The following is a 15,961-nucleotide window of genomic DNA, read 5'->3' on the forward strand; positions in this document are numbered from 1 at the left end:
GACTTCAGTGTTGTTTTGACTGTCTCTCTAGCCAGGTGCTTTTGTGCCTATCTCTCTCTAGTTCACTTGGTCCTCTGGGACCTCTAGTACTTTTTGTCAGTTTGTCTTTTTGTTCTGCAACAACTTCTGTTAGGAGGTGTCCCATTTTTGTCCCAGTCCTTAGTTCTTTTAGGGACACCTCCCTTTTTCTATAGGTCTCCGCTCAGACTAGCCGAGGACGAAGGCGGGTCTGTTCACAAGGAACAGGCAGCCCGCTACAACGTAGGGACTCAGCTTAGTCTTACTGTAGGGACAGCTCTCCCCATCTTTCCTTAGTTAATGTTGCAGATCATAACAGTAAGTCCAGTCCAAAAAAAAACCTTGCAGGGATTGTCTCTGGAGGTGTCGGAGCTCCGGCAACACGTGAGTAGCTGCTCTGGAGCGCATTTTGTGGGACCCAAGGTAGGACTGCCTGATATTTTTTATGGTAAACAACAAGATTTTTTTTCCTTTAAAAATGCTTGTTTATTATATTTTCGTTTGAGACCAAGGTCCTCTGGGAATAAATCACAGCGCATTGGGTTTATCATGTCACTTTTGCGCAAGGAACCACAGGGGTGGGCCTTTTCTCTCCCACCTAATGATCCGTGTTTTAGGTCAGTGGAAGATTTTTTTTCTGCTATGGGATTATTGTATGACGATCCTGATCGAGTCTCATTTGCTGAGACAGAACTGAGGCGTTTGAATCAGGGGTCAGGTGATGTTGAAAATTATTGTACACACTTAAGAAGGTGGTCCTCAGAGGTGAAATGGAGTTATTCGGCGTTAAAATGTTTTTTTCTTGCTGGTCTAAGTGAAAGGGTTAAGGATCTGCTGACCGCATTCCCTGCACCTGAGACCTTGCAGGATGCCATGCAATTAGCTATACGTGTGGACAGGAGACTGCGTGCCAGGGTTAATGATGAAAAAATTCCTGTAATGGCAGCTCCTAGTCCCCAGAGGGTCTGCTCGGACGGCGGAGAACAGATGGAGGTTGGAGCGATGTCACTCCGCTCTCAGGAAAGAAACCACAGGTTTTCCAAGGGATTGTGTTTTTATTGTGGTAAGACTGACCATTTGATTAAGAACTGTGAGCTTCGTTTAAGTAAAGAAAAAAAAAAGGTCAGTTACGCCCGTATTGCTTGTTTGAGCTCTAAGGGAGTATTTCTTTCAGGGAGTACCTCACTGCAGGAAGATTTGATTGAATTTCAGGTATTTGTGGATTGTCGTTCAACACTTAATGTGATTGATAAGGGGTTTTTGGAAAAACTTAAATTGGAATACAAACCTTTGTCATCACCTATTTCTGTGATTGCAATTGATAACACTCCTTTGAAATGTATTACTCACAAGGTTGCTGCATTTCCTCTCACTATCAATGGAATTCACCAAGAAATTTTGGACTTGGTGATATTAAATAATTTACCCTCTCCAGTCGTTTTAGGTTTGCCTTGGTTAAAACTGCACAATCCTTTACTGGACTGGTCTACTAATGAGATTAAGTCTTGGAGTCCGAAGTGTTATGATAAATGTTGTAATGGTCGCATTGCGGCTGTGGAAAAAGGGGAATTACCTGTACCAATTCAGGATTTTTGGAAGGTTTTTTAAGAGGAGGAGTCGCAAGTTTTACCTCCTCATAGGGATTATGATTGCACCATTGAGTTTGTTCCTGGAGCTACTCTTCCCAAGAGTCGCTTATTTAATCTGACTATCCCTGAGAGAAAGGCCTTGGAGGAGTACATAGAGACTAGCCTGGCTGCTGGTCACATTAGACCTTCTAAGTCGCCTGTGGCCGTTGGATTTTTCTTTGCTAAAAAAAAGGACGGCGGTTTACGTCCATGTTTGGACTTTCGTGAAATTAATAAGATTACCGTACGCAATTCTTACCCATTGCCGTTAATTCCTGACTTGTTTAACCAGTTAGTGGGGGCCAAGTGGTTCTCTAAAATTGATCTCTGGGGGGCATACAATTTGTTACGAATGAAGGAGGGTGATGAATGGAAAACTGCTTTTAACACTCCGGTAGGTCATTTTGAGAATCTGGTGATGCCTTTTGGCCTTACCAATGCACCCGTGTTTTTTCAGATCCTTATTAATGACATCCTGAGACCTTTGATTGGTAAGAATGTGGTTGTGTATTTGGAAGACATTTTGATTTATTCACATGATCTGGAGTCCCATTGGCAGAGTGTACGTGAAGTTTTGCAGTTATTGAGTGATAATTCACTGTTTGCTAAGCTGGAGAAATGTGAGTTCGCTGTGCAGAGAATTAGTTTTTTGGGCTACATTATCTCCAGCGAGGGCTTTGAGATGGACCCGGTGAAGGTTCAGGCTGTGCAGGAATGGCCTAGGCCTATTGGTTTGAAATCTATACAGAGATTTTTGGGTTTCGCCAATTATTACAGGAAATTCATTAAGAATTTTTCTATAATTGTTAAGCCGCTGACCGATCTCACCAGGAAAGGTGCGAATACGGTCCAGTGGACTACTGAGGCCATTGAAGCTTTTGTGTATCTCAAGGAGAGGTTCAGTTCTGCCCCTATCCTTATGCAGCCTGATGAGACCAAGCCTTTTTTGGTCGAGGTCCATGCTTCATCGGTGGGGGTCGGAGCAGTTTTGTCTCAGGAGAACAAGGATGGAGTACATCCCTGTGCCTTTTTTTCGAAAAAATTTTCAGAAACCGAACTTAATTACTATGTTGGTAATCGGGAATTGCTGGCTATTAAACTCGCGTTTGAACATTGGCGTCATTTTTTGGAAGGTGCTAGATTTCCTATTCAGGTTTTCACACATCATAAGAATTTGATCTATCTGGATGCTGCCAAACGCTTGAATGCCCGTCAAGCTAGGTGGGCACTTTTTTTTTCTCGGTTTAATTTTTCTGTTACTTATATCCCTGGAACTAAGAATGTTAAAACCGATGCTTTATCTCGCAGCTTTTCTCCCATGGTTGGTACCGAGGAGGAGGAGAGCATTTTACAGAAAGGAGTGGTGGTAGCAGCATTGGACTCCATTTTGGAAGATGGGATTCTGAAAGCCCAAGAGGATGCCCCATCTAACACTCCCCATGGGAGGTTGTTTGTGCCTAGAACCTTTAGGAAAGATTTGTTTGTGGAGTATCATGAGTCTCGGTTGGCAGGTCATCCATGAATTTCTGAGACTAAGAGACTTATCAGTCACAGTTTTTGGTGGCCTGGGTGGCAGAAGGAAGTCATCAAGTGGGTGCGTCAGTGTACTGTGTGTGCTAGGTCAAAGGCTTCACATACCCCTGCTGCGGGGTTGCTTTGCCCTCTGGAGGTTCCTAGTGCGCCTTGGACGCATCTCGCAATGGATTTTATTACTGACCTTCCTGTGTCCGAGGGTTTCACTGTCATCTGGGTGGTCGTGGACCGTTTTAACAAGATGTGTCATTTGGTTCCATTCATTAAGCTTCCCTGCGCTAAGACACTCGCTAAGGCGTTTGTTAAGGAAATTGTCAGGCTCCATGGCGTTCCCACCGACATTGTTTCTGATAGGGGACCTCAGTTTGTGGCTCGCTTTTGGCGTGCTTTTTGTGATAGGTTGGGAGTCCATTTGTCATTTTCGTCTGGGTATCATCCTGAGTCTAATGGACAGACTGAAAGAAAGAACCAGGATGTTGAACAGTTTTTGCGTTGTTTTGTGGCAGACAATCAAGAGGGATGGTCTGAGTTTCTGCCACTCGCAGAATTTGCTCTTAACAATCATACATCCTCCTCAGCTGGGTGGTCTCCTTTTTTTTGTTGTACTGGGAGACATCCGTCTTTTGGTTCGTTCTCCCAATTGGGGTCTGCGGTGCTGGAGGAGGAGAATTTTTCCGGTGATTTGGAGAGAGTTTGGACTAATGTACGCTGTAACCTTCAAGAGGCTAACAAAGTCCAAGAAGTATTTTGACAGGAAACGTAGAGGTTCGTTTTGTTTACTGTGGGTGACATGGTTTGGTTGTCCTCAAAGAATCTGCGGTTGAGGATTCCCTCTAAAAAATTGGGTCCTAAGTTTGTGGGGCCATTTAAGGTGCTTTAGGTTGTTAACCAGTCTGCTGTTAGGTTGGAGGTCCCTACTTCCTGGAAGATTAATCCTGTGTTTCATGTTTCCTTGTTGAAAAAGGCTTATGTATCGGATAGGGACGCCACTGTCACAGTTCCTCCTGTGGTGGAAGACGGCGAATATGAAATTTCTCGTATCCTGAATTCTAGATGGCATAGAGGGAGATTGCAGTATCTCGTCGCTTGGAAAGGTTTCGGTCCAGAGGATAACTCCTGGGTAAGAGCGGATGATGTCTCTGCCCCTAGACTTGTCAGAGCTTTTCACAGGAGATTTCCGGATAGGCCTGGGCCTAGAGGATCCGGAGGATCCTCATAAAAGAGGGGGTACTGTTAGAATCCTCCTGTTTGTTTTTGTTTCTATCTTGTGTTTTGCGGTCATGTGACCCTCTGCCTATATATTCCAGCTCCGCCCTTCTGGCTTTGCTGGACTTCAGTGTTGTTTTGACTGTCTCTCTAGCCAGGTGCTTTTGTGCCTATCTCTCTCTAGTTCACTTGGTCCTCTGGGACCTCTAGTACTTTTTGTCAGTTTGTCTTTTTGCTCTGCAACAACTTCTGTTAGGAGGTGTCCCATTTTTGTCCCAGTACTTAGTTCTTTTAGGGACCCCTCCCTTTTTCTATAGGTCTCCGTTCAGACTAGCCGAGGACGAAGGCGGGTCTGTTCATAAGGAACAGGCAGCCCGCTACAACGTAGGGACTCAGCTTAGTCTTACTGTAGGGACAGCTCTCCCCATCTTTCCTTAGTTAATGTTGCAGATCATAACAGATTTAGCACCAGGAGCTTATCATTGCTGGGACACAGCAGTGCGTGCATGCTAGTCCGACACGCCCCCTGCTGTGATAGGCACCTCACTGTCTATGGACATTGTATATACAGAGCCTCGTGTGGGCGGAGTTAGCTGTGGTGTGGGCGGGGTTAGCTTCCTCAGTTCTGCTGCACTGCTAAACCGAAAAGCTCTGATTGTGTAAGAACAGCTGCACCCAGTAATCTAAGTGATACATTGATGGATTCATCTTCTCTTTGCCTACATTAGGCTGTTCTCAGATAAGGTAGCAAAAACCTGCTGACAGATTCCCTTTAAGAGTACATTGGTAGAAGAATCAATATGTTCTGTTAAACAAGAAGGATTCTTTGCATCCTTTCCTGTGGGTGTACTATAAATGGCTGTCTCAAAAATGTCAGATATGTATGGGACCCATCTATGACAAACATATAACTGCAAAAGTGGTTTGGTGAGGTTCTGGGCTTCAACTCTCAATACAAATCAATGAAGATTTGGGGTTGTATCATTTAGTTAAATATGCAGTTTTTTTCTCTATAAATGTAAATGCCGCTGTTCTCCTGATTTTGGGGTTGTTTTTATTTTGTTCCTGTGCCTCGCCGTTCCTGAGATATGGCCTGCTCTTCCCAGTGTGTAAATCTGGTCTTGTTGGCCAAGTGGGTGTGGTCTTCAACTCTTCTCTATGAATTTTCTTGAGGGTCAAGCCCAGTTGGAAAAAGGGACTAGATTTATATATAGAAAAAGAGGCATATGTCAAGAACACAGAGGTGCACAGACAAAAGAAAAACAATTCAAGATTCAAGAGAACAGAGGCATTAACAACCGGAAAAAACATCAAGTGACAGGTCCTCTTTACTGCCCTAGCATATACTTTAGTACTCTATTATTATTACACTCTAGCACTTTGATTATATCCAGATAATTAAACAGTTTGATTGTAGTCAAGCCTAACGGCGCACCTACCTTCTGCACACTTGTCCATTTCCTCCGAGTCCTGTAGCCATGCCACAACCTTACTCTGACCAGTGGTACATGTGGCGGGGAGGCTGCTACTGCAAGGGATAGGAGACTGCCACAAGAAGTTATTCTGTGGAACCTATGGAAGAGCAGAAATAATACAACATAATCTATGTACAATAATATAATGCTTTGGACTAAACACAATAAATGCCATTAATGTGATTATAGCTTTTTTTTTCTCTTGCTGCATATATCTGCCTTGGAATTCATAGGCATGGTATTTATGAATTGTATAAAGAAATCTGTGACATTTGGAAAATTATATCTTTGTAAACAATGAAAAAGGAAAAATCAGATTAAAAATTAAGACCCCCTGTAATTAAAGAGATCAACTTCTAGTGATGGGGGAGCAATAGGTTGCACTAATAGTAAAAAAAAAGTGCCCTTTAAAGGGGTTGTCCGGCTGTAAACTACAAGTCTGCAGTAAGTCTATGTGACTGCAGACTTGTGAATCCTCAATCTTTGTGAATTCTCTGGCACTGGGAGCTGCGGGCATTTAACGACAAGTGTACGTTTTGCATACGTATGGTCACATGCTGACTAGACGTGCAAGGACTCTCTCAGTGCAGGTGCATTTAGTGAGGCCGGACACATCTAGTCGGAATGTGGCGGGAACCATGCAAATCACATACTTGTGGTCACAAAACCAACTGCTCCCAACACCAGCACAGTGTGCAATCTGCGAGGATTCACAAGTCTGAAGTCAGATAGAGTGACTGCAGACAGATTTTTGGGAAACTTTGGAGCAAGAATGCAGTAAGGTAGAGAAGAATTATTGTCCGCTACTACTTTTTCATGAGATATATCATAACATTTCCTATATTTATAGGCACTGCTTTGTTATACAAAAAGTTACAACATAATGCTTTATTTTCTGTCATCTAAAATTTTAGACATTTACACTCGTTGTGCAAAGTCACCAATATTTCATGAGCCATCCTCCAGAGACTCTCACTCAGTAAACCCAAGAAAATGTATAATCAGGAGAATATAACAATCTTTTACGACTTTTGATTCGGTCACTCTTTTTTGCAGTAAATGTATTCATCTTAGGATCATTAACAGTCCACTGATCCATGTTTGCAAACTAATAGAGAACCAGGGACCATTTTTCTATCAAAAAGGTCAAAACTATCAAGGTCAGATCAGCTACTGGCCACCCACTCACATCATATTGCAGCGTATTAATATTTTATACATCATTCTGATCTAATTTATATTTACCACTGACTCACACTGATAATTTTTTCACTTCCATAACCATTAAAATTAATAAATCCCTTAATTAAAGCCACAACATGAATAATAATGCAGTCATTAGTAATGCCACTGGTTTGATGGCAGAACTCTTGAATTAAGATGTGTTATTCACTAAACAATATTTACAATATTTCACCCAATATTCAGTAAAACACTGCAAAACTACAGAATTTCAGTGCATCACTGCTGCTTACTAGTGATGGCAGAACAGAATAGTTAGGTTCAGAGGCATAACTTGCATCCCCTGGACCCCAATATACAATATAAAGCTGTTGTCCTCTGATGGGTGGAGAGGCCCTTTAGACTCAGGACTTGGGTACAGTAGCAACCTCTGCACCACTTATGGTCAGATTCTAAACTCACCACAAATCAAAATGATTCCCATACTAAAGAAAATTCTTAGGATTTACACACTGTATCAAAACAATAATATCTAAATTTTAGAGATTTTGGAGTGCTCATTAAAAAGAATCTGTCACCAGTTGTTTGCTATTTGTTAGTTGTTTGCTATTCCATCTGAGAGCAGCATGATATGGTAGCAGAGCCCCTAATTCCAATTTTTAACACAAATGTCCGGACCTTAGTAACACCATGCGGATACTGTGGGGACATCAGCGGCTAGGGTGTGAAGGGAGGACCGGGGAGCGGCGCTGCGGGTCGGGATACTTCTGCTGCGAGCGCCCGCTCATGTCCCGGGTTCTCGCAGCCGAAGTAGCCGCACAGGCAGCCGCTCCCCGATCCTCACCAAGACGATTCGATGATTGGTCGCGGTCTTCGGACCCGACCAATCACTGATCTTAGCGCAAAAGTTAAATACCGCTGTGCTGATTGGTCGCGGACGCTGCCCGCGACCAATCACCGATTTGGGCGCCACATTTAAATATCGGCCGCGACCAATCAGCACAGCGGTGTTTAAATGTGGAATCAAGATGGGTGATTGGTCGCGGCCGATATTTAAATTTGGCGCACAAATCGGTGACTGGTCGCGGGCAGCGCCAGCGACCAATCAGCGATTTTTAACACAAATGTCCGGACCTTTGTAACACCATGCGGATACTGTGGGGACATCAGCGGCTAGGGTGTGAAGGGAGGAACGGGGAGCGGCGCTGCGGGTCGGGATACTTCTGCTGCGAGAACCAGGGACATGAGCGGGCGCTCGCAGCAGAAGTATCCCGGCCCGCAGCGCCGCTCCCCGGTCCTCCCTTCACACCCTAGCCACTGATGTCCCCACAGTATCAGCATGGAGTTACAAAGGTCCGGACATTTGTGTTAAAAATCGCTGATTGGTCGCTGGCGCTGCCCGCGACCAATCACCGATTTGGGCGCCAAATTTAAATATCGTCCGCGACCAATCAGCACAGCGGTGTTTAAATCTGGAGCCAAGATCGGTGATTGGTCGCGGACGATATTTAAATTTGGCGCCCAAATCGGTGATTGGTCGCGGGCAGCGCCAACGACCAATCAGCGATTTTTAACATAAATGTCCGGACCTTTGTAACACCATGTGGATACTGTGGTGAGATCAGCGGCTAGGGTGTGAAGGGAAGACCGGGGAGCGGCGCTGCGGGTCGGGATACTTCTGCTGCGAGCAGTCGCTCATGTCCCGGGTTCTCGCAGCGGAAGTAGCCGCACAGGCAGCGGCGCTACCCGGTCCTCACTAATACGATTCCGCTCCCTGCTCCTCACCAATACGATTCGCTGAGTGGTCGCGCTCTCCGCACGCGACCAATCAGTGATCTTGGCGCTAAAGTTAAACACCACTCTGCTGATTGGTCGCGGTCGCTGCCTGCGACCAATCACCGATTTGGGCGCCACATTTAAACACTGCTGTGCTAATTGGTCGCGGACGCCAGCCGCGACCAATCAGCGAGCTTGGCGCCAAATTTAAACAACGCTCTGCTGATTGGTCGCGGATGCCAGACGCGTCCAATCAGCGAGATTGGCGCCAAATTTAAACAACGCTCTGCTGATTGATCACGGTCGCTGGCCGAGATCAATCAGCAGTATTGGCGCAAAATTTAAACAACGCTCTGCTGATTGGTCGCGGATGCCAGACGCGTCCAATCAGCGAGATTGGCGCCAAATTTAAACAACGCTCTGCTGATTGATCACGGTCGCTGGCCGAGATCAATCAGCAGTATTGGCGCAAAATTTAAACAACGCTCTGCTGATTGGTCGCGGCCGTCAGCCGCGACTAATCAGCAATTTTGGCGCCAAATTTAAACACCGCTCTGGAAAGCTCTGCTGATTGGTCGCGGTCGCCGGCCGCGACCAATCAGCAGTATTGTCTCCAAATTTAAACACCTCTTTGCTGATTGGTCGCGGCCGCGACTAATCAGCGATTTTGGTGCCAAATTTAAACACACTCTCCATTTCTCACTAACACGGTTCGCTGATTGGTCGCGGCCGCCGCCCGCGACCAATCAGCGATTTTGGCGCCAAATTTAAACACCGCTCTGCTGATTGGTCGCGGATGGCGGCCGTGACCAATCAGCGAGATTGGCGCCAAATTTAAACACCGCTCTGCTGATTGGTCGCGACTAATCAGCGATTTTGGTGCCAAATTTAAACACGCTCTCCAGTCCTCACTAACACGGTTCGCAGATTGGTCGCGGCCGCCGCCCGTGACCAATCACCGATATTGCCGCCAAATTTAAACACCGCTTTGCTGATTGGTCGCGGTTGCCTAACGCGACCAATCAGCGATTTGGGCGCCAAATTTAAACGCCGCTCTGCTAATTGCGCCCCGTCGGCCGCATACCTATTCTAGAATACCAAATGCGTTCGAATCGGGCCACCATCTAGTATTGTATAAATATAGACCGGATTGTCTAGAACTATCATAGTAGTCTCGTGTCAGTATTGGAACATTTTAAAGATAATAACTAGTATTTATAATCAAACTTCCCATCTTTCATGGCTGATGCCCCTTTTTCTGAGAGTTGTCCAGTATGATTTTAATATTATAGAACTGATATTTATGTTATTCCTCAATATAATCTTCAAAATGGTTTTGTTTTACATTGCCGAAAACCTGTCACAAATTTCATGTTGCCTGAACAACGGGCAGCATAAATCAGGTTCGGTCTTCCTTGTTACAAACTTCTTCTCCTTGCCAGATTTAGCTTGACTGACATATAGGGAGATACCACCCAATCAAACTCAGCTGGGCAGGAAGAAGCTGGCAGGACGCCTCCCCCATGACTCTTATCCCCATTGTTGCTGACTTTTTTTTTTAAAACCACCTTGTCTCAAAAATGGCACAGTTTTTCAGAATATAGAACACAACTTTTTTACAACAAGGAAGGCTATGCTTGTTTCATGAAGCCCTATGATCTGGCAACATGGATCTCCTAAAAAAAAAACTCAGTTTAAAGGGAATTTGTCATCATGAAAATGTAATCCAATCTGCAGGCACCATGTTATAGAGGAGGGGGAGCTGAGTTAATTGATATATCATTTTGTTAGAAAAGACTCACTATAACCTGTTTTATAATCATTTAATCCTCTGCTGTTTCTGGGATTTTTTGTCCAGTGGGCGGGGCTATCAGTGACGGACAGAGATCTCCCTATGCACAATTATACAAGGAAAGCTGTCAATCACTCATAGGACCGCCCACTGGACCCAAAATCACAGAAAGAACTGAGGTTTAAATGTTGAGTACACAGGATATACTGAATCTTTTCTCACAAATCGATATATCAATCTGCTCAGCTCCTCCTGCTCTATAATATTCTGCCTGCAGATTTGACTGTATTTTCATGGTGACAAGTTCCCTTTAAACAGAATGTGCTCATGATACATGTAGATAATCTATGAAGCATCAAATAAGCAACTGGACCTTTAAAATGTGACCATATTGTTATAATGACAGTAGATCCGGTGTCCCCCGATGCCGGAATGTTTTGTCATTTGACCTGACATTAAAAAACGCATCCAAAAATGACCTCAATACTTCATAAATTCATTTCCATCGTGAGTCACGATCTCTAGCGAGACAACTGCTATAAAAAGTAAAAAGCCCTTTCCATATATAGAATTAATCATGGAAAACACAATTCAAACACTTAAGAAAATCAAATGTACGACTGACAGATGATGGGAACAGAGTGCCCTAATAATCATCGACTGCCTAATGCCTACCAGCCCGGCGGATTTCTTCTACATTCTTATTTATCTGAAAGAATTGCTTAAAGGAAACCTGTCAGAATGTTTTGGTTTTTTTTTTCTTAGTTAAAGCACCACACTTATATTTAGCACTTTACAGTTCATAAAGTGTAACAATAGGAGTAACAATTTAGGATACAAGGCTATGTTCACATATCCAGTAATGATCCGTTAGAACAGATCCAGCAGCAATCCGTTGACAAAAAAAGTTGTTAAGACACAACTTTTTAGTCCATTTTTTTAAAAATTGATCACTGCTGGATCCATTTTTTAAACATTAAAGGTCTATAGAAAATGGATCCGATAATTAGCCATGCGCTTTCTTCCTTTTGTAACGAATCCAAAAAGCCAAAAAATGGATCCTTTACAAATGGGGTCCACCGATGTAACAATGTCCAGTGAGCACCGGGAGAACGAGTGCCGAAAATGCTGGAACGGGAGGTGAGTATAAGTGCTTTTATTTTAACAGGGGCAGTCACTCAGATTGAGAAGGGGTTGTCCTAATAGAGGACAATCCCTTTAAATAAAGAATGATTTCTGCCAAGAGATTTGGACAGTAATGTCTGATTTTTATCAGGGTTGTGTCCTCCACAATCATTTTGTGCTGACAGACTCTGTTGAGGCAGACTATACACTAGTAAAAAAAATAATTATTTTAACTACTCCTCCCTGATTTTTTTTCTGTAACACAAAGGACCTTGCAAAAAAAAAGAGACCAAAGCAAATATAAAGATATACAGTACAGACCAAAAGTTTGGACACACCTTCTCATTTAAAGATTTTTCTGTATTTTCATGACTTTGAAAATTGTACATTCACACTGAAGGCATCAAAACTATGAATTAACACATGTGGAATTATATACTTAACAAAAAAGTGTGAAACAACTGAAAATATGTCTTATATTCTAGGTTCTTCAAAGTAGCCACCTTTTGCTTTGATGACTGCTTTGCACACTCTCGGCATTCTCTTGATGAGCTTCAAGAGGTAGTCACCGGAAATGGTTTTCACTTCACAGGTGTGCCCTGTCAGGTTTAATAAGTGTGATTTCTTGCCTTATAAATGGGGTTGGGACCATCAGTTGTGTTGTGCAGAAGTCAGGTGGATACACAGCTGATAGTCCTACTGAATAGACTGTTAGAATTTGTATTATGGCAAGAAAAAAGCAGCTAAGTAAAGAAAAACGAGTGGCCATCATTACTTTAAGAAATGAAGGTCAGTCAGTGCGAAAAATTGGGCAAACTTTGAAAGTGTCCCCAAGTACAGTTGCAAAAACCATCAAGCGCTACAAAGAAACTGGCTCACATGAGGACCGCCCCAGGAAAGGAAGACCAAGAGTCACCTCTGCTTCTGAGGATAAGTTTATCCGAGTCACCAGCCTCAGAAATCGCAGGTTAACAGCAGCTCAGATTAGAGACCAGGTCAATGCCACACAGAGTTCTAGCAGCAGACACATCTCTACAACAACTGTTAAGAGGAGACTTTGTGCAGCGGCCTTCATGGTAAAATAGCTGCTAGGAAACCACTGCTAAGGACAGGCAACAAGCAGAAGAGACTTGTTTGGGCTAAAGAACACAAGGAATGGACATTAGACCAGTGGAAATCTGTGCTTTGGTCTGATGAGTCCAAATTTGAGATCTTTGGTTCCAACCACCGTGTCTTTGTGCGACGCAGAAAAGGTGAACAGATGGACTCTACATGCCTGGTTCCCACCGTGAAGCATGGAGGAGGAGGTGTGATGGTGTGGGGGTGCTTTGCTTGTGACACTGTTGGGGATTCATTCAAAATTGAAGGCATACTGAACCAGCATGGCTACCACAGCATCTTGCAGCGGCATGCTATTCCATCCGGTTTGCGTTTAGTTGGACCATCATTTATTTTTCAACAGGACAATAACCCCAAACACACCTCCAGGCGGTGTAAGGGCTATTTGACCAAGATGGAGAGTGATAGGGTGCTACGCCAGATGACCTGGCCTCCACAGTCACCAGACCTGAACCCAATCGAGATGGTTTGGGGTGAGCTGGACCGCAGAGTGAAGGCAAAAGGGCCAACAAGTGCTAAGCATCTCTGGGAACTCCTTCAAGATTGTTGGAAGACCATTTCCGGTGGCTACTTTGAAGAACCTAGAATATAAGACATATTTTCAGTTGTTTCACACTTTTTTGTTAAGTATATAATTCCACATGTGTTAATTCATAGTTTTGATGCCTTCAGTGTGAATGTACAATTTTCATAGTCATGAAAATACAGAAAAATCTTTAAATGAGAAGGTGTGTCCAAACTTTTGGTCTGTACTGTATTTAATCTGCTAAATTCGATTTTTCATTTATTTTTGTTTAGCTTTATACAGAAGTTTAAAATAATGAGAGTTTTTAAAGAGGACATATCGCCTCCTGGGAGAAACACTGTGAAGTGAAAGGAAACCAGAATATAATTTTTTATCTCATATTTATATAATTAGAAAAAGTAAAAAAAAAACTTCCTTCCTAATTTAGTGATAAAAGCTCTGACCCAGAAGTTGGGCTCTCCACGGTCTTACTATTTTGGTAGCTGCGTGAGTGGTATTCTTTCTCCTGAGCTGGGATATTTTACTGTATCAGGGAAGATGAGGGTGCATCATGTAAACACAAAAGGACCTGTACTATTATGCTATTTAAAGGGGATCGCCGGTCCAAACCGATAACACACACAGACTGACTGCAGACTTATGAATCCCCCCGGCGCACACACCGTACCCTGCAGGGTTTCGCCGGTTTTTGAGCCGGGACCGGAGGGTATGTATGATTTTATTCGGAAAACTATGGAGCGACTGGATTAGATGCTGAGCAGTATTATCTGAGGTATTGGCAAATGATGTGATTTTCAATTTATTAGTACTTTAATAAACTTATAGTTAATTTGCTAGGATGTCCAATGCATGTTGCACACCAAAAAGGGATGAGTGGGTGCTGTTCTTGCAGAAGAGGTGGGTAGGGGGGAGAAAATGTATATGGTTCAAATATTTGGATGAACACTGGTTGTATTTGTTTGCAATCCTTGTATATGTTTTGCATATTGATCTCGTGAATACCAATTGATCATGTGTAAGCACTGACAGCGGTTTCAGTAAAAGTTTCTTGATTTGAAAAAAAAAAAAGACCAGAAGCAACAGAGGTAAACCATGTCAGTTTTCTCTTCATTGTAGTTGCTATTGGCGGGGTATACATGTAGAGAGAGACATAGATTATCTTTTACCAGCAGCAATGTCCTCCTCTAGTAGACTGACCCATTAGAAGCTATGTCCTCTTAAAATGAATAATAGTAGATTTACTGTATGTGGGACCTACTTAGTATAATCAAAGCAGTATAGTCTTTTAACAGTCAGTATTCAGAGGAATTCTCCAGAATAAGAAGATTATGCACAATCTCAATGCCTACGCTTGCTTTTCAAGGAGGAGTTAATCGCGAGACAATAATGACTATCAATAATGCTATGAAATACTGCTTGAGGCAAAAAGGCGGTATTTGTTTCAAATGTGTAAAAATGTTGCATGGGGGTTGATAAATTTATGGCTTCTTATCAAGTTTGAAAGTTATTACCTATCAATGGGATGGGATATCATTTTAACACAACCAAACCAGAAAAAACCCTGCTAAGATACAAATTCTTTATTAATCATTAATTTACAGGAACCACACCTCGCGTATGTGTATAATCATCCTGGTATATTGCCCAATATGTTAAAAAAAGGTTTCTCAAGACACACCAAAAGGAATAAATCACTTCTAGGGCTATATATATATTTTGGGGGGAAAATTAGGGACTGCAGTTACCTTAAATTTCTTCCCTACCTATCTGTGGAGGTTGGCACTCTAGAAATTACGACAATGGCTCCTCTGATCCTCGAAGACTGAAGGGAATAAAGATAATTTTCTCCCCGCGACTTTCAGCTAAGTGCGGGGAAAATAACGCTATTAACCTGCAGATTAACCCTATATCTGCAGGTTAATGGCAGTTTTTAAGGTGACCGGTTCCCTTTAAAGAGGACTTTTCACCGAATGCTTCACGTTGAACTGGACACACAATGAAATAGTGGCTGCAGAGCGGAATAAAACTTTTTGGATTATTTTTAATTTTTCGACTCTCCTTTGCGAAGATATTAGCAATCAAAGTATTTGGCACTCAATGATTTAACTTTTAAACTCATACAGGTAGAAGAAGTGCAGCCCCCCAGTGAAAACTATCTGATAACTTTAGTTAAATCCAAGTGGGTGTTAACTCATTAGGTGCCAAATACTTTGATTGCTAATATCTTCGTAACGGAGAGTTGAAAAATTAAATAAAAAATAAAAAAAAGTTTTATTTTGCCCTGCAGCCACTATTACGCTGTTTTCAGTTCAACATGAAAAAAATGGTTAAAAGTCCTCTTTATTTCAGCTTTGAGACACTTACTAGAAATCTAAGCTTTCAGTACACACAAAAAACTCCAGGTACGTAGAGCTTTCACTCTCCACATGTTATGAAAAAAAAAATCAATCATTTGATTGTACATCCCTATTTTACTCAGAAAGTCCAAGAAATACGAGCTTCGCATATAATCAGGACACACATCAATGCTTCTTTTCAAAGATCCATCCTGGGACATGGCATACACCAACACACAAGGCTC

At 42.8% G+C, this 15,961-nt stretch overlaps 1 protein-coding gene across 6 annotated transcripts in view; it reads right to left on the reverse strand.

Moving 5' to 3' along the window:
- Positions 1-15,961, reverse strand: part of OSBPL6 (oxysterol binding protein like 6) — a 310,483-nt gene that overhangs the window by 77,082 nt on the left and 217,440 nt on the right. For all 6 annotated transcript variants that reach the window (XM_073646872.1, XM_073646869.1, XM_073646871.1 and 3 more), the window contains one exon: positions 5,825-5,957. In XM_073646872.1, coding sequence (XP_073502973.1) covers positions 5,825-5,957 — 133 coding nt within the window. The remainder of the gene's footprint in view (positions 1-5,824; positions 5,958-15,961) is intronic.

The sequence above is a fragment of the Phyllobates terribilis genome, unplaced genomic scaffold (genome assembly GCF_046119375.1).
Source record: "Phyllobates terribilis strain yellow unplaced genomic scaffold, ASM4611937v1 Scaffold_9__5_contigs__length_417890890, whole genome shotgun sequence".
Classification (NCBI taxonomy): domain Eukaryota; kingdom Metazoa; phylum Chordata; class Amphibia; order Anura; family Dendrobatidae; genus Phyllobates; species Phyllobates terribilis.